General features: G+C 42.1%; 1 protein-coding gene across 8 annotated transcripts in view; it reads right to left on the bottom strand.

The window, feature by feature from the left end:
* LAMA2 (laminin subunit alpha 2) overlaps positions 1-20570 on the bottom strand; it is a 900941-nt gene that overhangs the window by 595107 nt on the left and 285264 nt on the right. For all 8 annotated transcript variants that reach the window (XM_060239150.1, XM_060239173.1, XM_060239164.1 and 5 more), the window contains exon 4: positions 10376-10618. In XM_060239150.1, the coding sequence (XP_060095133.1) occupies positions 10376-10618 (243 nt within the window). The remainder of the gene's footprint in view (positions 1-10375; positions 10619-20570) is intronic.

The following is a 20570-nucleotide window of genomic DNA, read 5'->3' as shown; positions in this document are numbered from 1 at the left end:
AAACAGCCGGCTCCAGCTTGTGGCCCCGTGATCAATTAATGGCATTGGGGTTCAGCTTCAATGCTACTGACAGTCTCTGAAGAATGGCACTGGTTTGCCTCTGAATTAATGGAATGATTGCAGTGCAGCTAATTGTATTTTGAACTGCTGATTTGCTGTCTCCTGCTTGCACCAGGAGTTTGTCAGGTCAAAGCAAAAGTTCTATGAACAAACACATATGAAATTGTCTTTTCAGCATTTATATTGCACTTTTGAAATTTTCTATAATTACATTCTTTAAATTGGTTATAAATTTGTTGCCAGTAATTTGTAGTGGTGAGCCTTTGAGGGTTTTGTGGGCATCTATTCCACGGCTTCCACTTGTTGCTTGTAATCCCCAGGTGGGGGCAGGGGATCCCCTGATTTTGGGGGCTCCTGCCTGCCACCAGCCAGCTGGCCAGTGGAGGAAGCCCTGCTCCCAAGAGTGACCACTGAAAGCTATCCCTCTCCCTCCCCTCATGTGAGATTTATAGGCCATCCAGGTGATTGATGGGAGCATACGGCCCACCGACCAGCTGGAGGGCCATTTAAATCTTGCAGTAGAGAGGGAGAGGAGCAGCCACCAGATTCATCACTGGAGTTCAGGTGTGTGAGGCCCCCACTTTTTCCAAACAAATGCTATTTGCAGGGAGGGAATGTGCCTAAACTCCAGTTGCAAATTCACCGCTTGGAGTTCCGGCACGCACAGCCCCTGCTTCTTGCAAACAGCATTTAAAGAATCCCTTTAAATGCTGTCTGCAAGAAGCAAGGGAGGGGGGCTGAACTCCAACAGCGAATTCATCACTTGGAATTCAGGCATAAGGGGTGCCATCATTTCTGTGTGACGTAATCACATTGGGGACATCCCCTCCACTTCCTGGAACACCTCTCAAAGTTTCCTGCCAGGAAGGAGGCAGGACCTAGGCAGAATCCTAGTTAAGACTTTGAAGGAATCAGTTGAAGAACTACCACATTACTCAACAGAAAGAACACATTTTACCTTTCCCAAGCTATATTATCCAGCTCTATTAATAATAATAAACTTGATGTCAAAGAGGGAAAGCTTTTTAATTATGCCTACAGAATAGCACAAAGGCCAGTTTTGTGTTTACCTTACTAAACAAAGAAATTATCTACAATGTCCAGGCAAAACTTAGAATGTGTAAAGAAAAGCAAACACTTACCTATGACCAACTTGAATTTGGAATGTGCACATTCTAGAGTACTGCAAATGTTGCACAGTTTCTAGAGTTGCCAACTTCCTGGTGGGACCTGAAGATCTCCCAGAATTACAACTGATTTCCATATTACAGAGATCAGATTCCCTGGAGAAAATAGCTTCTTTGAAAGCTGGACTCAATAACACTATACCTTCCTGAGGTCCCTTCTTTCCCCAAACCATGCCCTCCTTAGGCTTCAACCATGTAAATAATGATTAACTCAAATCTGGATGCAAAAGCCAGTTATTTCACACTGAAGGTACTGAAAGATAATTTTAACAGTGAATAAGCTAGTTATATTTTCTGAAGCTCTTCTTTAATCCAAAACACAAATATGTTTCATTTAAAAGCATTGCTGGAGAATATGTTATTTCAGATGTAAAGTAATATAGTAAATTGCTATCAGACATGTGCAGTGGTAGTAGGTGGGGACACGTTAAGCAATTCTTGGTACAACAATAAGTATGTTACCAGTCTGTCTGTCCTATTTTCTCCCATGAAATGTTAAATGCTATGCATTTGATGGAGTCCAGAGCTGCATTTACAATATTTTATACCAGAAGTTACTCACATACATGCGGGAAAATGTATTGAGTAAACCAATAGGATATAATTCTCATTCACTGACAGATGTGTATTTCAGAGCTATGTGTGATTTTACTGGCCAGATCAGAAAGGACAATAACAAGAAGTCATGTTATACAACAGTCACTGTTCTTAAAACCATGGGGTCATTAAAAATTGCAGGTCTTATTAAATACAACCTCCATATCTTCCATAGGAACATTAAGGGAGTACAGTTAAGATACTATTGGAGAGTTACTATTGCCACAGTACTGTCTGCATAACAAGATGCATAAAATGTTGCCACTCTGTCTAAAGTGTAAAAACAAGAAACCAAGTGATTTTATAAAGAACTAAATTAAATGCAAATAACAGGGGCTTCAGTCCAAACGAACTTAAGTCAAAATCACTATGGTAACCATTAATTTTTAGTTTCAGATTAATGAAAATCACAGGAATCAAAGCAATTAAGCCAGCTTTGAGCAACATTTATCAAGGTAGAACTCTTTTAAACCAAGAAGAAAAAATAGTATAAGGACATTATATACTAATCTCATGAAAACACCATACAATCTTAATTAGAGTTGAAAGGGAAACTCATACACAATTGTGTGTGACTGGACTCCAGCTTTGTTCTATTGCTTCAAACCAACACAGCTGCCCATCTGGATCTATCCACAATTGGCATATTACTCTAAATTGTTGGATTATAATTCTAACAGAGATGTGGATATTCCTTGATCATGGCTATGCTCTGAGGCAGTTGTGTATATGTCCCTTCAAAGGAAAGGCCTACAAGCACAGGAATGGCAAGCCCTGGGGATTTAGCCAAAAAGGCAGGGCTACTGGAGCCTATATATATAGGCCCTGCCTATAATATATTTTCAGTTGTTGTTGTCACCTGGTAGCTTAGGTAGTCATTATCAGGGAATATCATTGGGCATATCCAAGTAGAGGGGAAGTGGGTTGTTCCTCCTCCACGCAATTCTAAGATGGAGGTCTGGCTGAGGTCTTATATGATGTACACCAGCAATAAATATAGTTAAACCCACTCTGCTTGGCTGATTCAGACCACCTACATCACACTGGCAACAAAGGTATGATTGGCCAGTATCTTCACACTCTGTAAGTAACAGTGCAGACACTTTGGACACAGAATGACTTCCTATTGGTTCATTAAGGGATTTGATTTGAATATTGAGGATTGGGTCCAGTCTGCAGTAAGACTCCCTCAGTACTTCATGATGTGACTAATGGAAATAAAAAGTGGGAATTTTGCTGAGTGTGTGTGGAGTAAAGACTTATGTCTGAATCAAAAGTTTAGTAGAATCTGAAAAGCCCACAATCAAATCAGAAATGTATTGAATTGGTGTAAACAATCATAATCACAAATGTTTCAAAACTAACAGTTTTTCATATCCACCTGGAACATTCATACTTATTTTTGTAGCAGAATTACATCGCCTTTCAAAGCATTGGGATTTGGAATACCCCTTGAATGCCATGCTGAGGGACAGGCTGGTCTGTAGCATCAATGATTAGAGGATTCAGAGATGTTTACTAGCAGAACCTAGTTCAGACTTTAAGAAACCCCTAAACCAGGGGTGTCAAACTCATTTGTTATGAGGGCCAGATCTGAAATAAATGAGACCTCGTTGGCCGGGTCATGTTGGATTGGGCCATGTGTGTACCCATTTAAGATTAGATAGCAGAGATATAAACTTTATAAAGAACACAGACAAACACAATTTTTAAAAAAAACTTAAAACATGCTTAAAAAGTTAGCACTCATTGGTTTTAAAGGTGCTTTCTTTGTATTTCTCTCATGGGATCCATGGAACTGGGCAAAGGAAGCTCTGGCTCTTTCTTTCCATACCACAGGTGGGGGAGGAACCTCAGCCAATAGAAGTAAGAGAAGCTTGGCTCAGTAGCTCTGCTGTGTGATTCAGACTGGGAAAACAAACTCTGCTTCCCCCTCCCTTCCTTCCCAAGGGAGAAGCCTCAGGCAATGGAGAAAAAAGAGGCTTTGATCTGTAGCTCCTGTGCAATTGAACAAGCCTTGCAAAGCAAATTGAGAAGGAAGCAAGAGAGGAAGAAGGAAGCAGATGACAGCTTGGGGGCATGATAGGAGCTCTCCGAGGCCCACATGTTTGACACCCCTGCCCTAAACATTTTACAAGGCATGGAAGCTGCAGCACAAAATCCCTTAGATTTGCAGAGCTCTAAACTACATAGCAGGCCCAGCACTAGGGTTTTCAGCGCCCCAGGCCAAAACCCGCTCCTCCACCCCCCCAGTATATTTGTGCGCACTATGAGCATGCCCCCCATGATGTCCCGATGATGTCATGTCACACACACTTCGCTGAGGTCTCCTGAGCCTTGGGAGGCCTCAGCGAAGTTCCAAAGGCAGTGCACACACACAGAGCTGCCCCCCCCCCGAACTTCACCAAGGTCTCAGGGAAGTTCCCAAGGCAGCAGGCATGGGAAAGGGGCTGCCTCATGGTGCCCCTAAGCCAGGCGGCACTCAAGACCACCGCCTACTTGGCCTACTCCCACTGGCCCTGCTACCTAGGGATGTCCAGGTACTCAAAGGTTGTGATGCATAAGTTGTCCAACACTAATGGTTCTGTGGCAGAATTAATTTTGGGTTGGCCCTCTTCATGATCTTAACTATATTCTTTATGAAACTGGCTACAAGAACTCTTTCTGAAAGTAGTCATGCTCTTATGAAATGGGCAGTAAGAGTTCTTCAGTTCTAAGCTATTCAGAACTATCATGCATTCAAGTTGCTAACAGGGCAGCAGAATAGAGAAAAAAACTAGGGTAAAGTTGAGCATCTTTTGAGGACAGGAAGACCTTATTTGGTATAGCAGGAAACAAGATGGCTACTAAGCCTGCTATAAAGTAGGTGAAAGGGAAAGGGAAAGGGAAAGTGAGGGCAATCTGGACTCTGATTGTTTATATTTGGTTGTGAAATTGTTTACATTAAGATGCAGCTGTGACCCAATAGATCTGATAAGAGATCGGTTGGAGCCTTTAAAAGCCCTGGATTTTTGGGAACAAGTGGCTGATCTGCACCAGAGTTTTGCTGCACTAGCCTCTGTGTTAGATCATGCCAAGCTAATAGACTTAGACTTTGGGCTGACTTCATGGTCAAGCCATGAGTTTAACAACTCTTATTAGAGATCTCTAATATAGAATGGGACTTGGGACTTAAATTTTAAATGGAAAAATGTAGACCAATAGGGTAAAGTCCCTGTTGCTTTTGGGATTTACAGTTTTCATTATGCTCTCTGCTTTATTGTAGAACTATGCTTTATGCTTGACTGAATTCTAACTGTGTAATTGTTTTCTTAAATGTACTAAGTTTATCCAACTGTTTTGTTTTTCTATCCATATATTTTAAGCCTTCTGTCTAAAGAAAATGTATGAGCAACTGTACTAATGTAACCTCTTATTTTGCTTTTCTAACTATATTTTAGCCTTTTGTCCAAAGGAGAACCTTGGAGTCTAATAAACTGTTTTGCTTTGAGATACTTGGGCTGATTCCGCACTCACCTTAGTCGGGGGCAGGCTTCCGTTTCCACATGGAGCAAGCTGGCGATTTCGCATCAGTTGCTCCGCGCCGTCATTTTGTGCGGGGCAAACCCATGATTTGCCCCGCCACAGTGTAAACCTGTTTTTTCAGGTTTACACTGCAGTGGGGCAAATCATGGGTTTGTCCCGCGCAAAATGGCGGCACGGAGCAACTGGTGCAAAATTGCCAGCTTGCTCCGCACAGAAATGGAAGCCTGCCCCAGACCAAGGTGAGTGCAGAATCAGCCTTGGAGTCTAATAAAGTTATCTATGAGGTCTTCAAATTTATTAGTGAGTATGTATTAGCCTTTTTATAACTGCAGGTTTTGGTTTTGTGCTGCTGGGGGTACAGTATAAATCCCCCAACAATTTTGGTGACTCATTGATGTGTTTTCAGAAGCTCCTGGTTGTTTGGGTAATTGGAGGTACAGGAGCTGTGCATAAACAGAATTCACTAACAGGTTCCAAACCCTATTTGACAATAAATATTTCTGTTACGTTATTATCAACTGCCTTTTGGGGTGTCAGTAGCTCCTGGGATTTTTCAAAGGGTACTGGACAACTTGGTTCAGGGAATGCCACTTCTATGTGTTTATCTAGATGACATCTGATTGCAGGAAACTGAGGCAAGGCACTTGCAAAACCTAGACTGTGTTTTGACTAGATTTCATTGGCAGGCAAACATCTCAAGAAGACTTCTCAGGCAGCTGCAGCAGTGTAGCTGGGACACAAGATTGATGCTGCAGACCTACATCCTGTGAAGGAGAAGGTATATGATATTACAGAGGAACCATTGCCATGATCAGAATCAGAATTGAAGCCTTTCTTGGGTTTGATAAATTATTATGGTAAATTTTTACCTGATTTTGCATGGATATTTCATAAGCTTTTGAGACATGGGGTCAAATTCTAGTGGGGTCAAGAGCAGGTAAAACATCTTTTGCAGAAGCAAAATGATTGCTGAAGTCTTCGGCTCTCCTCTCTCATTATTATAGTTACAAAGAACTTGTTTTGTCTTGTGATGCTTCCCCATATGGAGTAGGAGCAGTGATAGTTCACTAACTGCCAAATGGATGAGTGCCCTATTAGTTATGCATCAACATCCCTAACTCAAGCTGAAAAAAAATTATTCACAACTAGAACATGAAGGGCTAGCAGTGGCTTTTGGGGGTAAAAAAAATCCATTCCTACCTCTATGGAAGACATTTAATCCTCTCTTCAGACAATTTGTCACTACAGGGTCTTTTGGGAGGAAAACAAACTAGTACCCACATGTCGTCTGCTAGAATTCAGAGATGGACCCTGATGCTGGCTGCCTAAGACTACAAACATAGGCCTGGACAAGCCATGAGTAATGCCAATGCTTTTAACAGACTTCCACTAGCAGACAGTCCAGACTCAGTACTACAATCTGCTGACACTCTTTTCCTGATTGAACTGGTATCTATATCTCTAATAGATGCTGCAGTGATCAAACAAGGAACTGATCAAGATCCTTTTTGTTTTCCTTGAAACAGAACTTTATTTAAAAACTGTTTAAAAGTAGAAAAAACCCTGTCAAGAGAAGTGAGTGGAATAGAGGATCTAGAAGACCACGAGATAAATAGCACCTCTGATGTCTGAAATTAATGGCTTGCATTTTTTTGGCATTTGTTTCATTTAGGTCTTCCTCTGATCTTCTCTTGTCTAAAGTAGATCAAGATGGGTAGATATGTTAGTCTGTCTGTAGTTGGAGAAAAGAGCAAGAGTCCAGTAAAACCTTAAAGACTAACAAAATTTGTGGTAGGGTATGAGCTTTTGTTGAGTCACTGCTCACGTCTTCAGAGTGCAAAGGATGGTTACAAACAGATGGACATAGAGAGGGGAAGCAGATCTGCAGCACTTTTACCAGTGTAAAGAGCAAGTATCCAGGATGGGTGTTTATTATTGGGGCCACAGACAGTTATACCACCTAAGAATTGCTCTGCAGTGCTATGGTTGCTATACAAAGCACATCCTGGCATAGTATGCATGAAGGGGCTAGCAGAAAGCTATGTGTGGTGGCCTGGGATAGATCAACAGATTGAGTGCAGTAGTGCAATAGTGTAATGAGTGCCAATCCAACTGTCACGTTTCCCCCCAAAATCCTGCACCAATGAAAATGGCCATAATGACTATTGATAGGCCTTCACATTGACTGTGGGTCCATTTATGAATAAAATGTTCTTATTAATAACAGATGTGTATTCTAAGAGGACTGAGGTGCACATAATGTCTTCCTTTACAGCTGAAGCTGCCATTGATAAACTCTGAGTTACATTTTCTACATTTGGGTTGCTGGAGTCTATAGTAAGTGATAATGGGCCACAATTCACAGGTGCAATTTCCCAATAAATTTTAAAAATAGCACTAAGCATGTACAAATTGCAAGTTACCATCCTGCTTCCAATGGTTTAACTGAGAGGGTAGTGAAAATTTTGAAAGAAGGACTGAAACAAATGGTTAATGGCAGTTTAGAAACCAAATTGACACAATTCCTTTTTAATTATTGGATCACACTACAGACCAAACAGGATAATCACCAGGAGAACTACTGATGGGTCAGAAGACTTCTTCACCCAAAGGGTGATTAACACATGGAATTCACTGCCACAGGAGGTGGTGGCAGCTACAGACATAGACAGCATCAAGAGGGGATTGGCTAAGCATATGAAGCAGACATCCATCAGTGGCTATTAGCTTATCATTGGAACTCTCTGTCTGGGGCAGTGATGCTCTGTATTCTGGGTGCTTGAGGGAGCACAGTGGGAGGGTTTCTAGTGTCCGGACCCCACTGGTGGACTTCCTGATAGCACTTGGGGTTTTTTGGCCACTGTGTGACACAGAGTGTTGAACTGGATGGGCCACTGGCCTGATTCAACATGGCTTCTCTTATGTTCTTAAGTTACAAACCCAACTAGATTCTTTACATCTGGATGAAGCTACTAAAGTATCCTGCTCTACAGGATCATAGCATTACTAGATGGAAAGCATATTCAGTGACATCATAACTATGTGTGGTTGTGCTATGTTGAAGACCTCACTAATGAGGGACCAGTTAGGTGTGGAGGTGCCAATCAGTGAGGAACCACAGCAATGCCCATTGTCCATAGCAGAGAGGATGGAAACAGCAACTCCTGTATCCCTTGTTCCTACAAACTCAGGGGACTACCTCATTGAATCCTTTTGCAAACATGGGACACTGAAGATACCTGCCGAAGCATAGTAACAACAATAATGCTTCGTCGTTCCAAAGAGAGTTCCCAAACCATGAGAAAGGTTGGACGTAGTCATAGGAGTTTGGGTTGAATATTTGGGACAGAAATATTTCTGAGAGTTCTTGTTATTAATACAGTGAACAAGATTTTACATAATTTATTTCGTTTTGCTATGACCCCAGTGCATGAGATTTTCTGTAATTTATTTTATTTTATTTGGAAGAAAGCATTATACTTAGTTTAAGTTAAATGAGGATGTGTATAATATATGATCAAGTTTTGCAATCTAGTGGCCTAGTCAATCATTGTTGGGGAATATCATTGGGGATGTCTGAGCCACAGGGGAAGTAGATTGTTCCTGCTTCAAGGCTGTTCTAAGATGGAGGCCTGGCTGAAACCTTACCATGTACACCAGCAATAAGCATAGCTATACTCATTCTTAGGGGCAGGGGATCCCCCGGTTTGGGATCCCAGGTGGGGGCAGGGGATCCCCCGGTTTGGAGGGCCTCCCCCCACTTCAGGGTTGTCAGAAAGCAGGGGGAGGGGAGGGAAATATCTGCTGGGAACTATTATTCCCTATGGAGATTCATTCCCATAGAAAATCATGGAAAATTGATCCGTGGGTATCTGGGGCTCTGGGGGGGGGCTGTTTTTTTAGATAGAGGCACCAAATTTTCAGTACAGCATCTAGTGCCTCTCCCCAAAATATCCCCCAAGTTTCAAAATGATTGGACCAGGTGATCCAATTCTATGAGCCCCAAAAGAAGGTGCCCCTATCCTTCATTATTTCCTATGGAAGGAAGGCATTGAAACGGTGTGCGGTCCCCTTAAATGTGATGGCCAGAACTCCCTTTGGAGTTCAGTTATGCTTGTCACAGCCTTGATCTTGGCTCCACCCCTAATGTCTCCTGGCTCCACCCCCAAATTCCCCAGATATTTCTTAAATTGGACTTGGCAACCCTACTCATTCTGCTTGGCAGATTCAGACTGCCAGCATTACACTGCCCACAAAATCCAAGCTTTTGCCAGTGTGGCATCTCAGGGGAATGAAAGTCATATTTTGTGCAGCCTCCAAACATGAAGGCACCATATCTCATAATCATTGACGGATCTATCTTCCACAGATGTATTCAGTCCCCTTTTAAACCCATTTACAGTAGAGGTTATAACCATAAACCATGGCTGTATACTTTAAAAGTTAATTATGCACTGTTTGAAAAAATACTTTCTTTTGTTTCCCCTGCATCAACTTTATTATGAAAGATGGAGAAAAAGTTTATCTTCACTTGTTTCTATCCACTTTCTCTACTCCATAAATAATTTTATACACATCTATCATGTTCCCACCCCTTAGATCTTGTTTTTTCATAACTGAATAGCCCTCACAGATTTATAATGTAAACAAAAATATTTAATAATGTAACAAAAGGTCAGATTTGACAGATCAGGAAAGAATTGTGTCATTTGACACTAAGTTTCTCTTTACTGATGTTACCAGAGTAGCCATGGCCCTTTTAGCATGAATGACAATTTCTTAAATTTGATTCATACTTCCCCCAATGCATGCTATTTGCCTCCTTGTACAAGCAACCAAGTGCTTCTGGACATTAAAATGGGTTTTTTAGGCCTTTGGGGAGGCTGACTCCAAAAACATATTAAAAATTCACATTCTCATATATAGACATGTTAATTAGCTGATGATAATGTGCATATCTTCAGCTGTCCATTAGACTGACACCAACAATAGATTCCTCGTCTTACCTCACCATTCTCCAGTGGATGGATCTTGGAGTAATATGAGGTGCATATGACTTCATCATCTTTTGCATATGATGGAGGTCCAGTACGAGGAGGAATGTTGTAGCGAGTAAGACATTCTGTGTCTGTGATAGCATAGTACTGCCAGGGTTGATAGTTGATACCATCCAATGAGCGTTCCAAAATCCAATTTCCAGGTCTTGGTGAATTAGCTGATTTTACAATGACATAGGCAATCTGGAATACCTGGAAGAAGGCACAGAAGCCATTACAACAACATGTCTCTCTATATTCTTTTTCTTTATGTCACTTATTGGCCTGCAGTGCTGATTATACAAAATGGTAGCTTGACATTATGGATTGGCTTCAGCTGTGACTGCAAAACAAACTGTAATTTGCACTTTGGAAGTCACAGCAGTATCCCATACATGAGATGTGAGGCTTAAATGTCCTTTTCCACTTCCCACTGAAAGTATTTCCCTATGGGGACGTGCTGGTACTACACGGCTGTTATACTGTTTCTAGCTCTGGGACTGATAAGGGGTAAGTATCTTCTACTGATTGTCAAAAACCATTAAAAATCTAAATGGAGAGCCAGTTTGGTGTAGTGGTTAAGTGTGCTGACTCTTATCTGCGATAACCAGGTTTGATTCCCCACTCCTCCACTTGCACCTGCTGGCATGGCCTTGGGTCAGCCATAGCTCTGGCAGAGGTTGTCCTTGAAAGGACAGCTGCTGTGAGAGCCCTCTCCAGCCCCACCCACCTCACAGGGTGTCTGTTGTGGGGAAGGAAGGTAAAGGAGATTGTGAGCCGCTCTGAGACTCTTTGGAGTGGAGGGCGGGATAGAAATCCAATATCTTCTTCTTCTTCTAAATTGAACTATCAGTTTATATATTGCAAACAATTCCACAATTGAACAACCAGCCATTAAAAATAAACAAAATAGCCTATAAAATTGACTAAAAAAGCAGCAGCAACTTAAATCTAACAGCACTATTAAACGCCAGTGAGAAAGAAAAAAGAATCACCAAGTGCACCAACAATCATAAACTACGTGCACACTGAAATAAACAAAAACTCATTTCCTGTCACCTAAAATTTGAGAGTTGCATTCTTTGAAAATTCAAAGTGGCATTGCTCTAATGAGATGCTGGCATAGACTAAGAGCCAGTTTGGTGTAGTGGTTAAGTGTGCAGATTCAACTGGGAGGACCAGGTTAGATTCTTCACTTCTCACATGCAGCTGCTGGAGTGATGTTGAGTCAGTCATTAACTCTCTCAGAGCTATTCTCTCAAGAGCAGCTCTTGGAGAGCTCTCTCAGCCCCACCTACCTCACAGGCTGTCTGTTGTGGGGAGGGGAAGGAAAAGACGATTGTAAGCCACTCTGAGTGAAAGGCGGGGTATAAATCCAGTGTTGTCATCGTCCTCCTCCTCTTCTTCTTTTGAGAAGAACTGTGTATAAGGGAGTACACCATCCATTGACCAAATCTTAATTGCTTACCCAGGACTAACAGAGAACTACCCTTATTAATGCATAGGTAAAATGTATTTTTTGCAGGCCAAAAAGTTCTTCATCAAAGCACAGATCAATTTTTTTAAGAAGATAAAAATAAGTCCCATCATTTAATACAATGCATAGCACTGTACAAATTAATGGAACAGCAAAGCACACCTCCTTCAAACCTGGACATCTTGAGAGCTGTTGATTTTTTTTTTCTCCCATATATGAAAGGAGGCATTTGCAGAACACTGTGTGCCAAGATAGTTTAATAGTAAAAACAAATTAATCTATTGTAGCAGCCATCCATTTTCATAATTTTACTGGTATTTATAGCTGTCTGGTAATGACACACACCAAACCCTGTATGTCTTTGGGAAGAAGTGTACATGTATATATCACATATGAATTTAATATAACTTCCAAGAAACTCAGGGCAGCACAGATAGAATCATTTTATTTAAACATCACAGCAGTCTCAGCAACAATGTGACTTTTTCTGAACTATCCAGTGACCATTCAGTGAGCTTCATTTTAATAGTTTAAACTTGAGCCATGATGGCTCTAAAAAAACCCTATGCAGGTGAACAGGAATACTGTGTGCTATGTTGGCTGCTTCAGTTAATTCTAAGGTGCATATATCTCTCCTATTATAACTTGGGTCTCTTGGGGAAAAAACAACAGCAGAGACTCGAAAGACCTCACATTTCCCAATTTGAGAGTTTGACAAAATGTAAAAAGGAGTTTAGTGTATTCAGCTATGGACAGAGAATATGAAGTGACAGGACTTTTACTGTGGGAAACCAGAAGACAATGTTCCATATCGTTAGTGAGTAGAAGCTTGCATTTTCAATGGACCACTGCCAATTCACACCAACTGAAGTTCTGGAACGTTATAATTACAGAGTGGAACAGATGAAATAATTAAAGCTGTTTCGTGTTTTTTCACGGATTCTTGGCAGATTTTTTAGCATTGGCACTCAAATGAATAAAGAAAGAAGAGGAGATTTCACACTAATACTTTGCTACTGTGACTAAGTACTTGGGGGTTTCCCAATAGAGGATTCTGGGCTTAGTAAAATGGAATATAGTGACAGCTAATGTTTGGGGTTTTGCTCTGGTTTAACACCATGCTTGAGAAAGGCTTATGCCTTTGCTCTTCACATTTCCACAAAGGATAACAGAGTGCAGTTTAGTATTGCCTAAAGCTGGCCGTGGAGCATTTCCTATTATTGACTGTCCCTGTCTGCTAACTATGACTTGAAGACATCTAGCAGCAAACAGGCAATTAAGTTCTCATTCATATTCAGGGTAGTATCCATTTACATTTTTTAGCTAAACCTGCTAGGAAAGAAAATCGCTGCCATCACAATAAACTGCAACCGCAAGAGAATCACAGGAAAAAGTGAAGATGGAAAAACAAGCCGTGTTTGTTTTTCTGTCATCATAATAAACTGGATTGAGTTTCTGACAATGACAAAGGTGCTTCCAGAAAGCCCACAAAGCAAGATATGAAGGCAACAGACTTCCACCATTGTTTGCTCACCAGCAAGTGGAATTCAGAGACACATTGCATTATAGTACCACTTAAGTATGATAACAAATAGTCGCTAATAATTGCTCTTTAAAATGACAAAAAGCCAAAACAACATCCAGGGCTTTTTTTGTAGCAGGAACTCCTTTGCATATTAGGCTATACCCCTGATGTAGCCAATCCTCCAAGAGCTTACAGTAGGCCCTATAAGAAGAGCCCTGTAAACTCTAGGAGGATTGGCTACATCGGGGGGGGGGGAGCCCAATATGCAAAGGAGTTCTGCTACAAAAAAAGTCCTGACAACATCTATCAGCTCACTTCACAGGTGGGTGACTGAAAAAGTATCTGATCATCATTGACATTTTGAATCACCTTAAACCTATGGTGTGTGGGGCATTGTAATTGATAAAACTTTGAGTTGCTCACAGCCAAGAAGATGCAGGAAAGAACAACTTGGCGACAACACAGATTATGAGTTTGAAAATTCTAGCTAATCATGGGAAAAGCCCATGTAATTAAAAAAGTGAGCACATTGCTTTTGATAGCAGGTAGGACAAGGCCTGCCAGAATTTACAGCTTAAACCAAACCGATGAAACCAAGCAACATATAGACCTAAATGACATCTATTCCTTACACATGAATGTAAATTCCCCAAATATGAGGATAACAGTTGTATGTCCCTGGAAGAGAAAAGTCTTCTATTCCCATGCAAGTGCAAAGAGTGGTCAGAACTGCTTGAAGTGGTCAGAACACCTGAAGGATGGAATAATTATGCAGGGATTTCCTGCTTTACATTGATCCTGCTAATTTTGCAGTCAAGACTTCAGTGATATATAGGCAAAACCAGAAAGCTACAAGAACTTGTGGGAGGCATCTCATTTCCCCCTCCCCACAAGTTTAGTGTGATGGTTAAGAGCAGCAGACTCTAATCAGGAGAATATGCAGCCAGCTGAGTCCTATGGGTCAGTCACAGTCAGAGCTGTTCTCTCAATAGCAGTTCTCTCAGAGCTCTCTTAGACCTACCTACCTCAAAGGGTGTCTGATGTGGGAAGAGGAGAGGAAGGAGATTGTAAGCCACTCTGAGAGTATGAGTGAAAAATGGGGTATAAATCCAATCTCCCCCTCCTCTTCTTCCTCTTTCAAGATTGGACTAGATCACCATGGAGGCCCCTTCCAACTCTATGATCGTCTTCTTCCTTAAAGCCCCCATAGCCTCTCCCCTGTTTCTGCTTCTCTCTCTTTCCCATCCAACAGTCAACCTGCATTTATCTGCCCCTCTTGCCTCCAGCTATTTCTCCACCCAAAAGCCTCTACCTAGGAAAACTATGGCCCAGTTGTGTGGTGGTAGCCACTGGGCCAGGCACACTTGCATAGTGGGGAACCATCAAGGACTTGTGGGAGGGAACCTCACTTTCCTCTCTGTTCCCCTCCCCACACTATTTTGTCTTTCCCTCTCCTTAGAAGCTCTAACTGCTACACCAGACTGGCTTTCATATGGAGCTTTAGCCCCGGACCCCCTCTCCCACCATTAAGGACTATGAATCCTCTGGCTCTGATGCCAGGCCCACACGGACTCTTAACTACTATGGACTTTAGTTTCTTAAATCTACATGTCTACTGCCTTATGGACATTCAGTCTTGATGGACTATAAGCATTTGGCCTTTGCACCGGCTTCAGTATGGACATTTGCCTTGTATGAGTCATGCAGCAGTGTTTCCAGCCAAACTCCAGCCAGCTTCCTGCTTGTGCCTGTGACTATGTGACTGTGTTGTGCCTGCCCAGCAAAGAGGACTCCAGTTTGTGCTTCCCAGATGAGCTGCCCAGCCCTGCAGACAACAACTGCATCCCTGTCATCCAGATGACAGCGTTAGAAACAGTCCCTGATAGAAGCCATGTTTCTGAGATGTCCCAAAACAACAACAGTCATTCCTGTAGACATTCCATACCAGGGTGATGTCCAGAACATGTATCACATCCCAGAGGCCAGTCATGCTTTGGAGATGCTAATGAAGAAGCCAGTGGTTAACAATAGGATTGATGCAACAGCTTCCCACCTAACAAAAGACTCTTCCTGCTGACCATCCAGGCAAGCTTCTGACACAACGCAACATCCTGGGTAGGGTTGCCAAGCCCAATTCAAAAAATATCTGGGGACTTTGGGGGTGGAGCCAGGAGACATTGGGAGAGAAGCCAGGAGCAAGGGTATGACAAGCATAATTGAACTTCAAGAGAGTTCTGGCCATCACGTTTAAAGGAACCACACATCTTTTAAATCCCTTCCCTCCATAGGAAATAATGAAGGATAGGGGCACCTTCTTTTGGGGCTCATAGAATTGGACCCCCTGGTCCAATCTTTTTGAAACTTGGTGGGTATTTTGGGGAGAGGTACTGGATGCTATGCTGCAAATCTGGTGCCTCAACCTCAAAAAACAGCCCCCCCCCCGAGCCCCAGATACCCATGGATCAATTCTCCATTATTTCCTATGAGAATAAGTCTCCATAGGGAATAATAGAATTCCCTCCCCTCCCACTGTTTTCTCTCTCTCACTCACACACACGCTTAACTGTCTCTGGTGCAAGTGGGCAGCCGTGTTGGTCTGAAGCAGTAGAACAAAGCAGGAGACTCTGGTGCCTCCACAATGAGGTCTGGAAAGTACAGGGGCTACACTGCTCTTTTACGCACACACTCACTTGTCCGAAAGGAAAGCAAAACAGAGAGGTTGCACTCTCACGAGGTCTGCTGTTGCTAACCCTTCTCCATGAAGTACTTCCTGCTCCAATTTAAAGCCACACACACATTTTAAAACTGGACCTGTTTGCAGGTCCTGCCCAAGATCTAGAGGTACAGGGTGGCTGTGGGGGAGGAGCTTCCTCCACTGGCCAGCTGGCTGGGGATGGGGGGGAAGCCTGTAAAACCTGGTTATTCCCCGCTGGGACCTGGGGACTGGGAAACCTAATCCTGGGAGATGATCGCTGTCAACTACTTAATCCTGTCACATAGACCTTTTCCATTATGTTAGATACGGTGTCACAACAGTAAACAATTTGGTGCTAGATTGCCCACTTAATTTCCTTTGTTTTAATGATGGTTTGCAGTAGGTAAAACTCCTGGGAGCCATATCTGAGGTGATGTCAGGCATCACCTGATATCGCCTTAGGACACAAATTTGGCTATAAGAAGGCAAGTTTTTGGCCAGTCCGGTGTGTTTCTTACGATACCCCCATCTTTGCTGTTTGTGCCAACCCCAATTACCTGATCAGTAATGGGCCCATTATAGCATGATACGCTGGTTGTTTCTTGCTCCTCCTTCCCTTATCATCTTCACTATTGGACCTTTCTTCTGTATTCTTCTGGATTGATAAAGTATAACCCCGTCTCTGTGTTTTATCCCGTATATGTTTCTCTATCCAATTTTCCCCTCTTTATTTTCCTAGGAATTTGTGATTGTTGTGTGATTTATTTTTCTTGTATGCTTGTTAATTTTTCTTAATAAAAACTTCCTTAATAAAAATCTCCTCATTATTCCAAAAGGGCTTCTGGGTAGACCAACTCCTGTATACACAGGTTACTGACCCCATGCATCTGCCATCTGAGTCCACTTTTGGAATCGGCAGGATATAAATCAAAGGTAAATAAATAAATTAATTAAATCTTTGCTCACCTAAATAAATTTCCCCTATACCTCATTTGAGGACAATTTGGCTAACAAGCTGCTGTTGAACAGTAGCAAGCAGCCAGGTCTAGTTAAATTCTGCAACTCAGGCGGTATCAAGTAACCCAGTGGTTGAGTCCAGGGCTGGGTGCAGACTGGCAGATGGGTGCACTAGAGGCATCTCAAACTGTGCTGCCACAAACTGGAGTGGCCAAATCCAGATCAGACGCTCCTGCACAATGTGTCTATATTTTGAACAGGGGCACTTTGGCATGTTCACACAGTTGTGCACCACCCCCTTAAGTGTAGTTTGGGTTTATTTTCCCTTACATTTGTAGTGGCCATTTGTCCCCATGGAGCAAATGACTGATTTGGAGGATGAACTCTACAATACTGTATTTGGCTGAGACCTCTCCCATCCCCAAACCCTACCCTCCTCATACTCCACCACAAAATCTCCAGGAATTTCCAAACCTGGAGCTGACTGTGTAGTCAGCCTTCACCCCCATGAGTCCTCCCTCAAAGGCTAAAAAATAGGTCTGAAAAGGCCTCCTCCTCCTGCTTTTTTACTCACATAAACCCAAACTGGAATACTGCAGCTGCCTAGGAACAGTCACCAAGAAAATCTGTTTAACAAACAGATGGTTAACAAACAAAGTAATGGAAGCTGTAAAAGGTAAGAAGGACTCCTTTAAGCGGTGGAAAACCAGTCCAAGTGAGATTAATAAAAGGGAACACAGGCTGTGGCAAATCAAATGCAAGACTGTGATCAGGCAGGCAAAAAGGGACTATGAGGAGCATATTGCAAAAAACATAAAGACCAACAATAAAAATTTCTTCAAATATATTAGAAGCAGGAAACCAGCCAGGGAGACAGTGAGGCCCTTGGATGACCATGGGGTAAAAGGATTACTGAAGAAGGATAGGGAAATGGCTGAGAATCTGAATGCATTTTTTGCCTCCGTCTTCACTGTGGAAGATGAGAACTTTTTGCCCACCCCAGAACCACTAATTTTGGAAGGGGTGTTGAAAGACTTGAGTCAGATTGAGGTGACAAAAGAGGAGGTCCTACAACTGATAGATGAATTAAAAACATGTCTGGATGGCATGCATCCGAGAGTTCTGAAAGAACTCACAGTTGAACTTGTGAATCTTCTAACAAAACTCTGTAATCTTTCATTGAAATCTGCCTCCATTCCTGAGGACTGGAAGGTAGCAAATGTCACCCCCATCTTTAAAAAGGGTTCCAGAGGCGATCCAGGAAATTACAGGCCAGTCAGTCTGACTTCAATACCGGGAAAGCTGGTAGAAACCATTATCAAAGACAGAATGAGTAGGCACACCATGAGCAGATGCAGGCACCTTATAGTGGGAGAAAGGGTTCAAGCTGTTGACTGTCGAGGACACTCCTGCACCACCCCAGCCTATGGTGGAACAGAAGAGGGGGCTACCAGGGTGAATAACACAGGATGGGCTCAGATCTGCTGTTCCGCTGCACTTTGGAGGCTTCCTATCCTGGCTCCATTCCACCTTTTCTACTGCACATTATTAGAGAGCCAGGTTCCCAGGCTGAAAGGGCTCAGGGAATTAACTCTGGCCATGCCCCCCAAGCCACCCACAACCATGCTGGTGCAGAAGATTATGCATTACTGCACCAACAGTTGGTTGCCACAACCCACTGCCATCATCCAAGAGCAACAGAGTGGTGCTGGGGGCCTGTGCCATTGTAAATGGCCCTTACACTCATGTATCTTGGACTTATGCTGACACACTGGTCAGTTGGTTCTCTGAGCATTTCTCCCCACACCCCAGAATTGCATTCTTAGTCTTTAAAGGCAAACATCTAAAAGGCGTAATAGGAAAGCCATAAAAATGTCAATCCATTGAGCAAATCTCTTTTGCTATGCCATCACCCAGAAAGGAATTACATACATATTTGAAAAAATGCAATTAAAACACCCGATGTGTTATAGAAAGCAAGATTAAGAGAAAGACAGCAATACATGGTGAGTTCAGGTTTCTCCACACAAACATCAAAACTCAGCAATCAAGATGCACTGCCATATAGGAGAGCCAAAAGGTACTTTGTGTAGGATCAACCAACTTTCAGTATGATCATTGCAGATTTTTTTACAGTTCCATTCTATGAATTCCTCCTGGATAAATTAATTGTATAATTGACTTTGAATATAGTCCCTTGAATTTCATTGTTCAGAGTGTTAGCCAAGTTTTTTGCAGAGAAAAAAAAAAATCTGCCTTTTCTCCAGAATCTTGCTGGACAGTGAGTGCCATTTCCACTAGACAACTCTACCACAGTCACAGTTATCAAACCTACAGAATGTGATTATAAAGCAAGGAAATAATGGTGATTGCCTTGGGTGACAACTGATTCACAGGAACTTGAGTGTAAACATTATATACCTCTCAAGGTGTGAACTCACACACAAAAAAAGACTTTGATGTGAAAAGTAGGAATGCTGTTGTTCAGCATTACACTCTCATGTAGTTTCCCCCCTTACATTTCCAATACAAACCCTCCACTCTGGTCTTTTTCCCACTAAATGACAGAGTGAACTGTAGCTGGTAGTCACAGCAACATTAAATCAGACCAATGGATATCATTTATAGTGAACAACACACTGCAGTTCAAATACAGCTAGAGTGTATTTTACCTTTTCAGAGAATGAACCTGTTTGAAAGGAACTGGATTGTTTGGAGCGCTTGGTAATTTAAGGCTCTTTTCCTGTGTGAATACCTTAGGGAGCAATTGTACTTTACAAGAGCATCTTTTTGATTTATTATCACAAGAAGCCATTTTCAGTTTTCAGCTGCCGGTTTGTGGGGCAGAAGGGCAAGGGGAAAATAGCTCAGTTGTTCTAAAGATGTCAATTGCATTTGTATTACATTTCAGCTATATAGTTTATTGGGCTGTATCATTGAGATCAAAGAGACAAAGAAAAAACATTTTGAAGCATTAAAATCAAACGTATCAATTGATGAGCTATATTTAAAGCTGTGACTTAAAGATGACAGCATCCTCTAAAGATCATCCAGGTGAAGGTTTAGCATTAATTTAGCACACTATGACATACTATCAGCATTCGAAAAGAGAAACAGGATTAAGAAATTACAAACATAGCCAATTGGGATCTGCAGAATGTCCTCTTCTAAAGAATATCCCTGGCAGTTTAATGTTGTTACAGTTCCATTCTATGATTCATTCTTGACTTTGAATAAAGTCCCTTGAATTTCATTGTTCAGAGTGTTAGCCAAGTAAATATATCTTGCACACACCTGAATTGAAGAATTTGGATAAGTTAGAGGACTTCTGTTGATCATTTTATTCTCAGCCCCTTTCCTAATAATCCCTAACAATTTGCCCTTTTCACTGCTGTACCACTGCTGTACCGCTCTGGGTTAACACTTTCATTGAGCTATCCACTACGACCTCAAGATCTTTTCCCCTTTCTGTCTCAGCAAGTTCAGACCTCATTAGCCTACACTTGAAGTT

This window comes from Heteronotia binoei, chromosome 1 (assembly GCF_032191835.1).
Source record: "Heteronotia binoei isolate CCM8104 ecotype False Entrance Well chromosome 1, APGP_CSIRO_Hbin_v1, whole genome shotgun sequence".
Classification (NCBI taxonomy): domain Eukaryota; kingdom Metazoa; phylum Chordata; class Lepidosauria; order Squamata; family Gekkonidae; genus Heteronotia; species Heteronotia binoei.
Note: the sequence above shows the minus strand (reverse complement) of the source record. Positions and strands in the feature narration are given on the sequence as shown.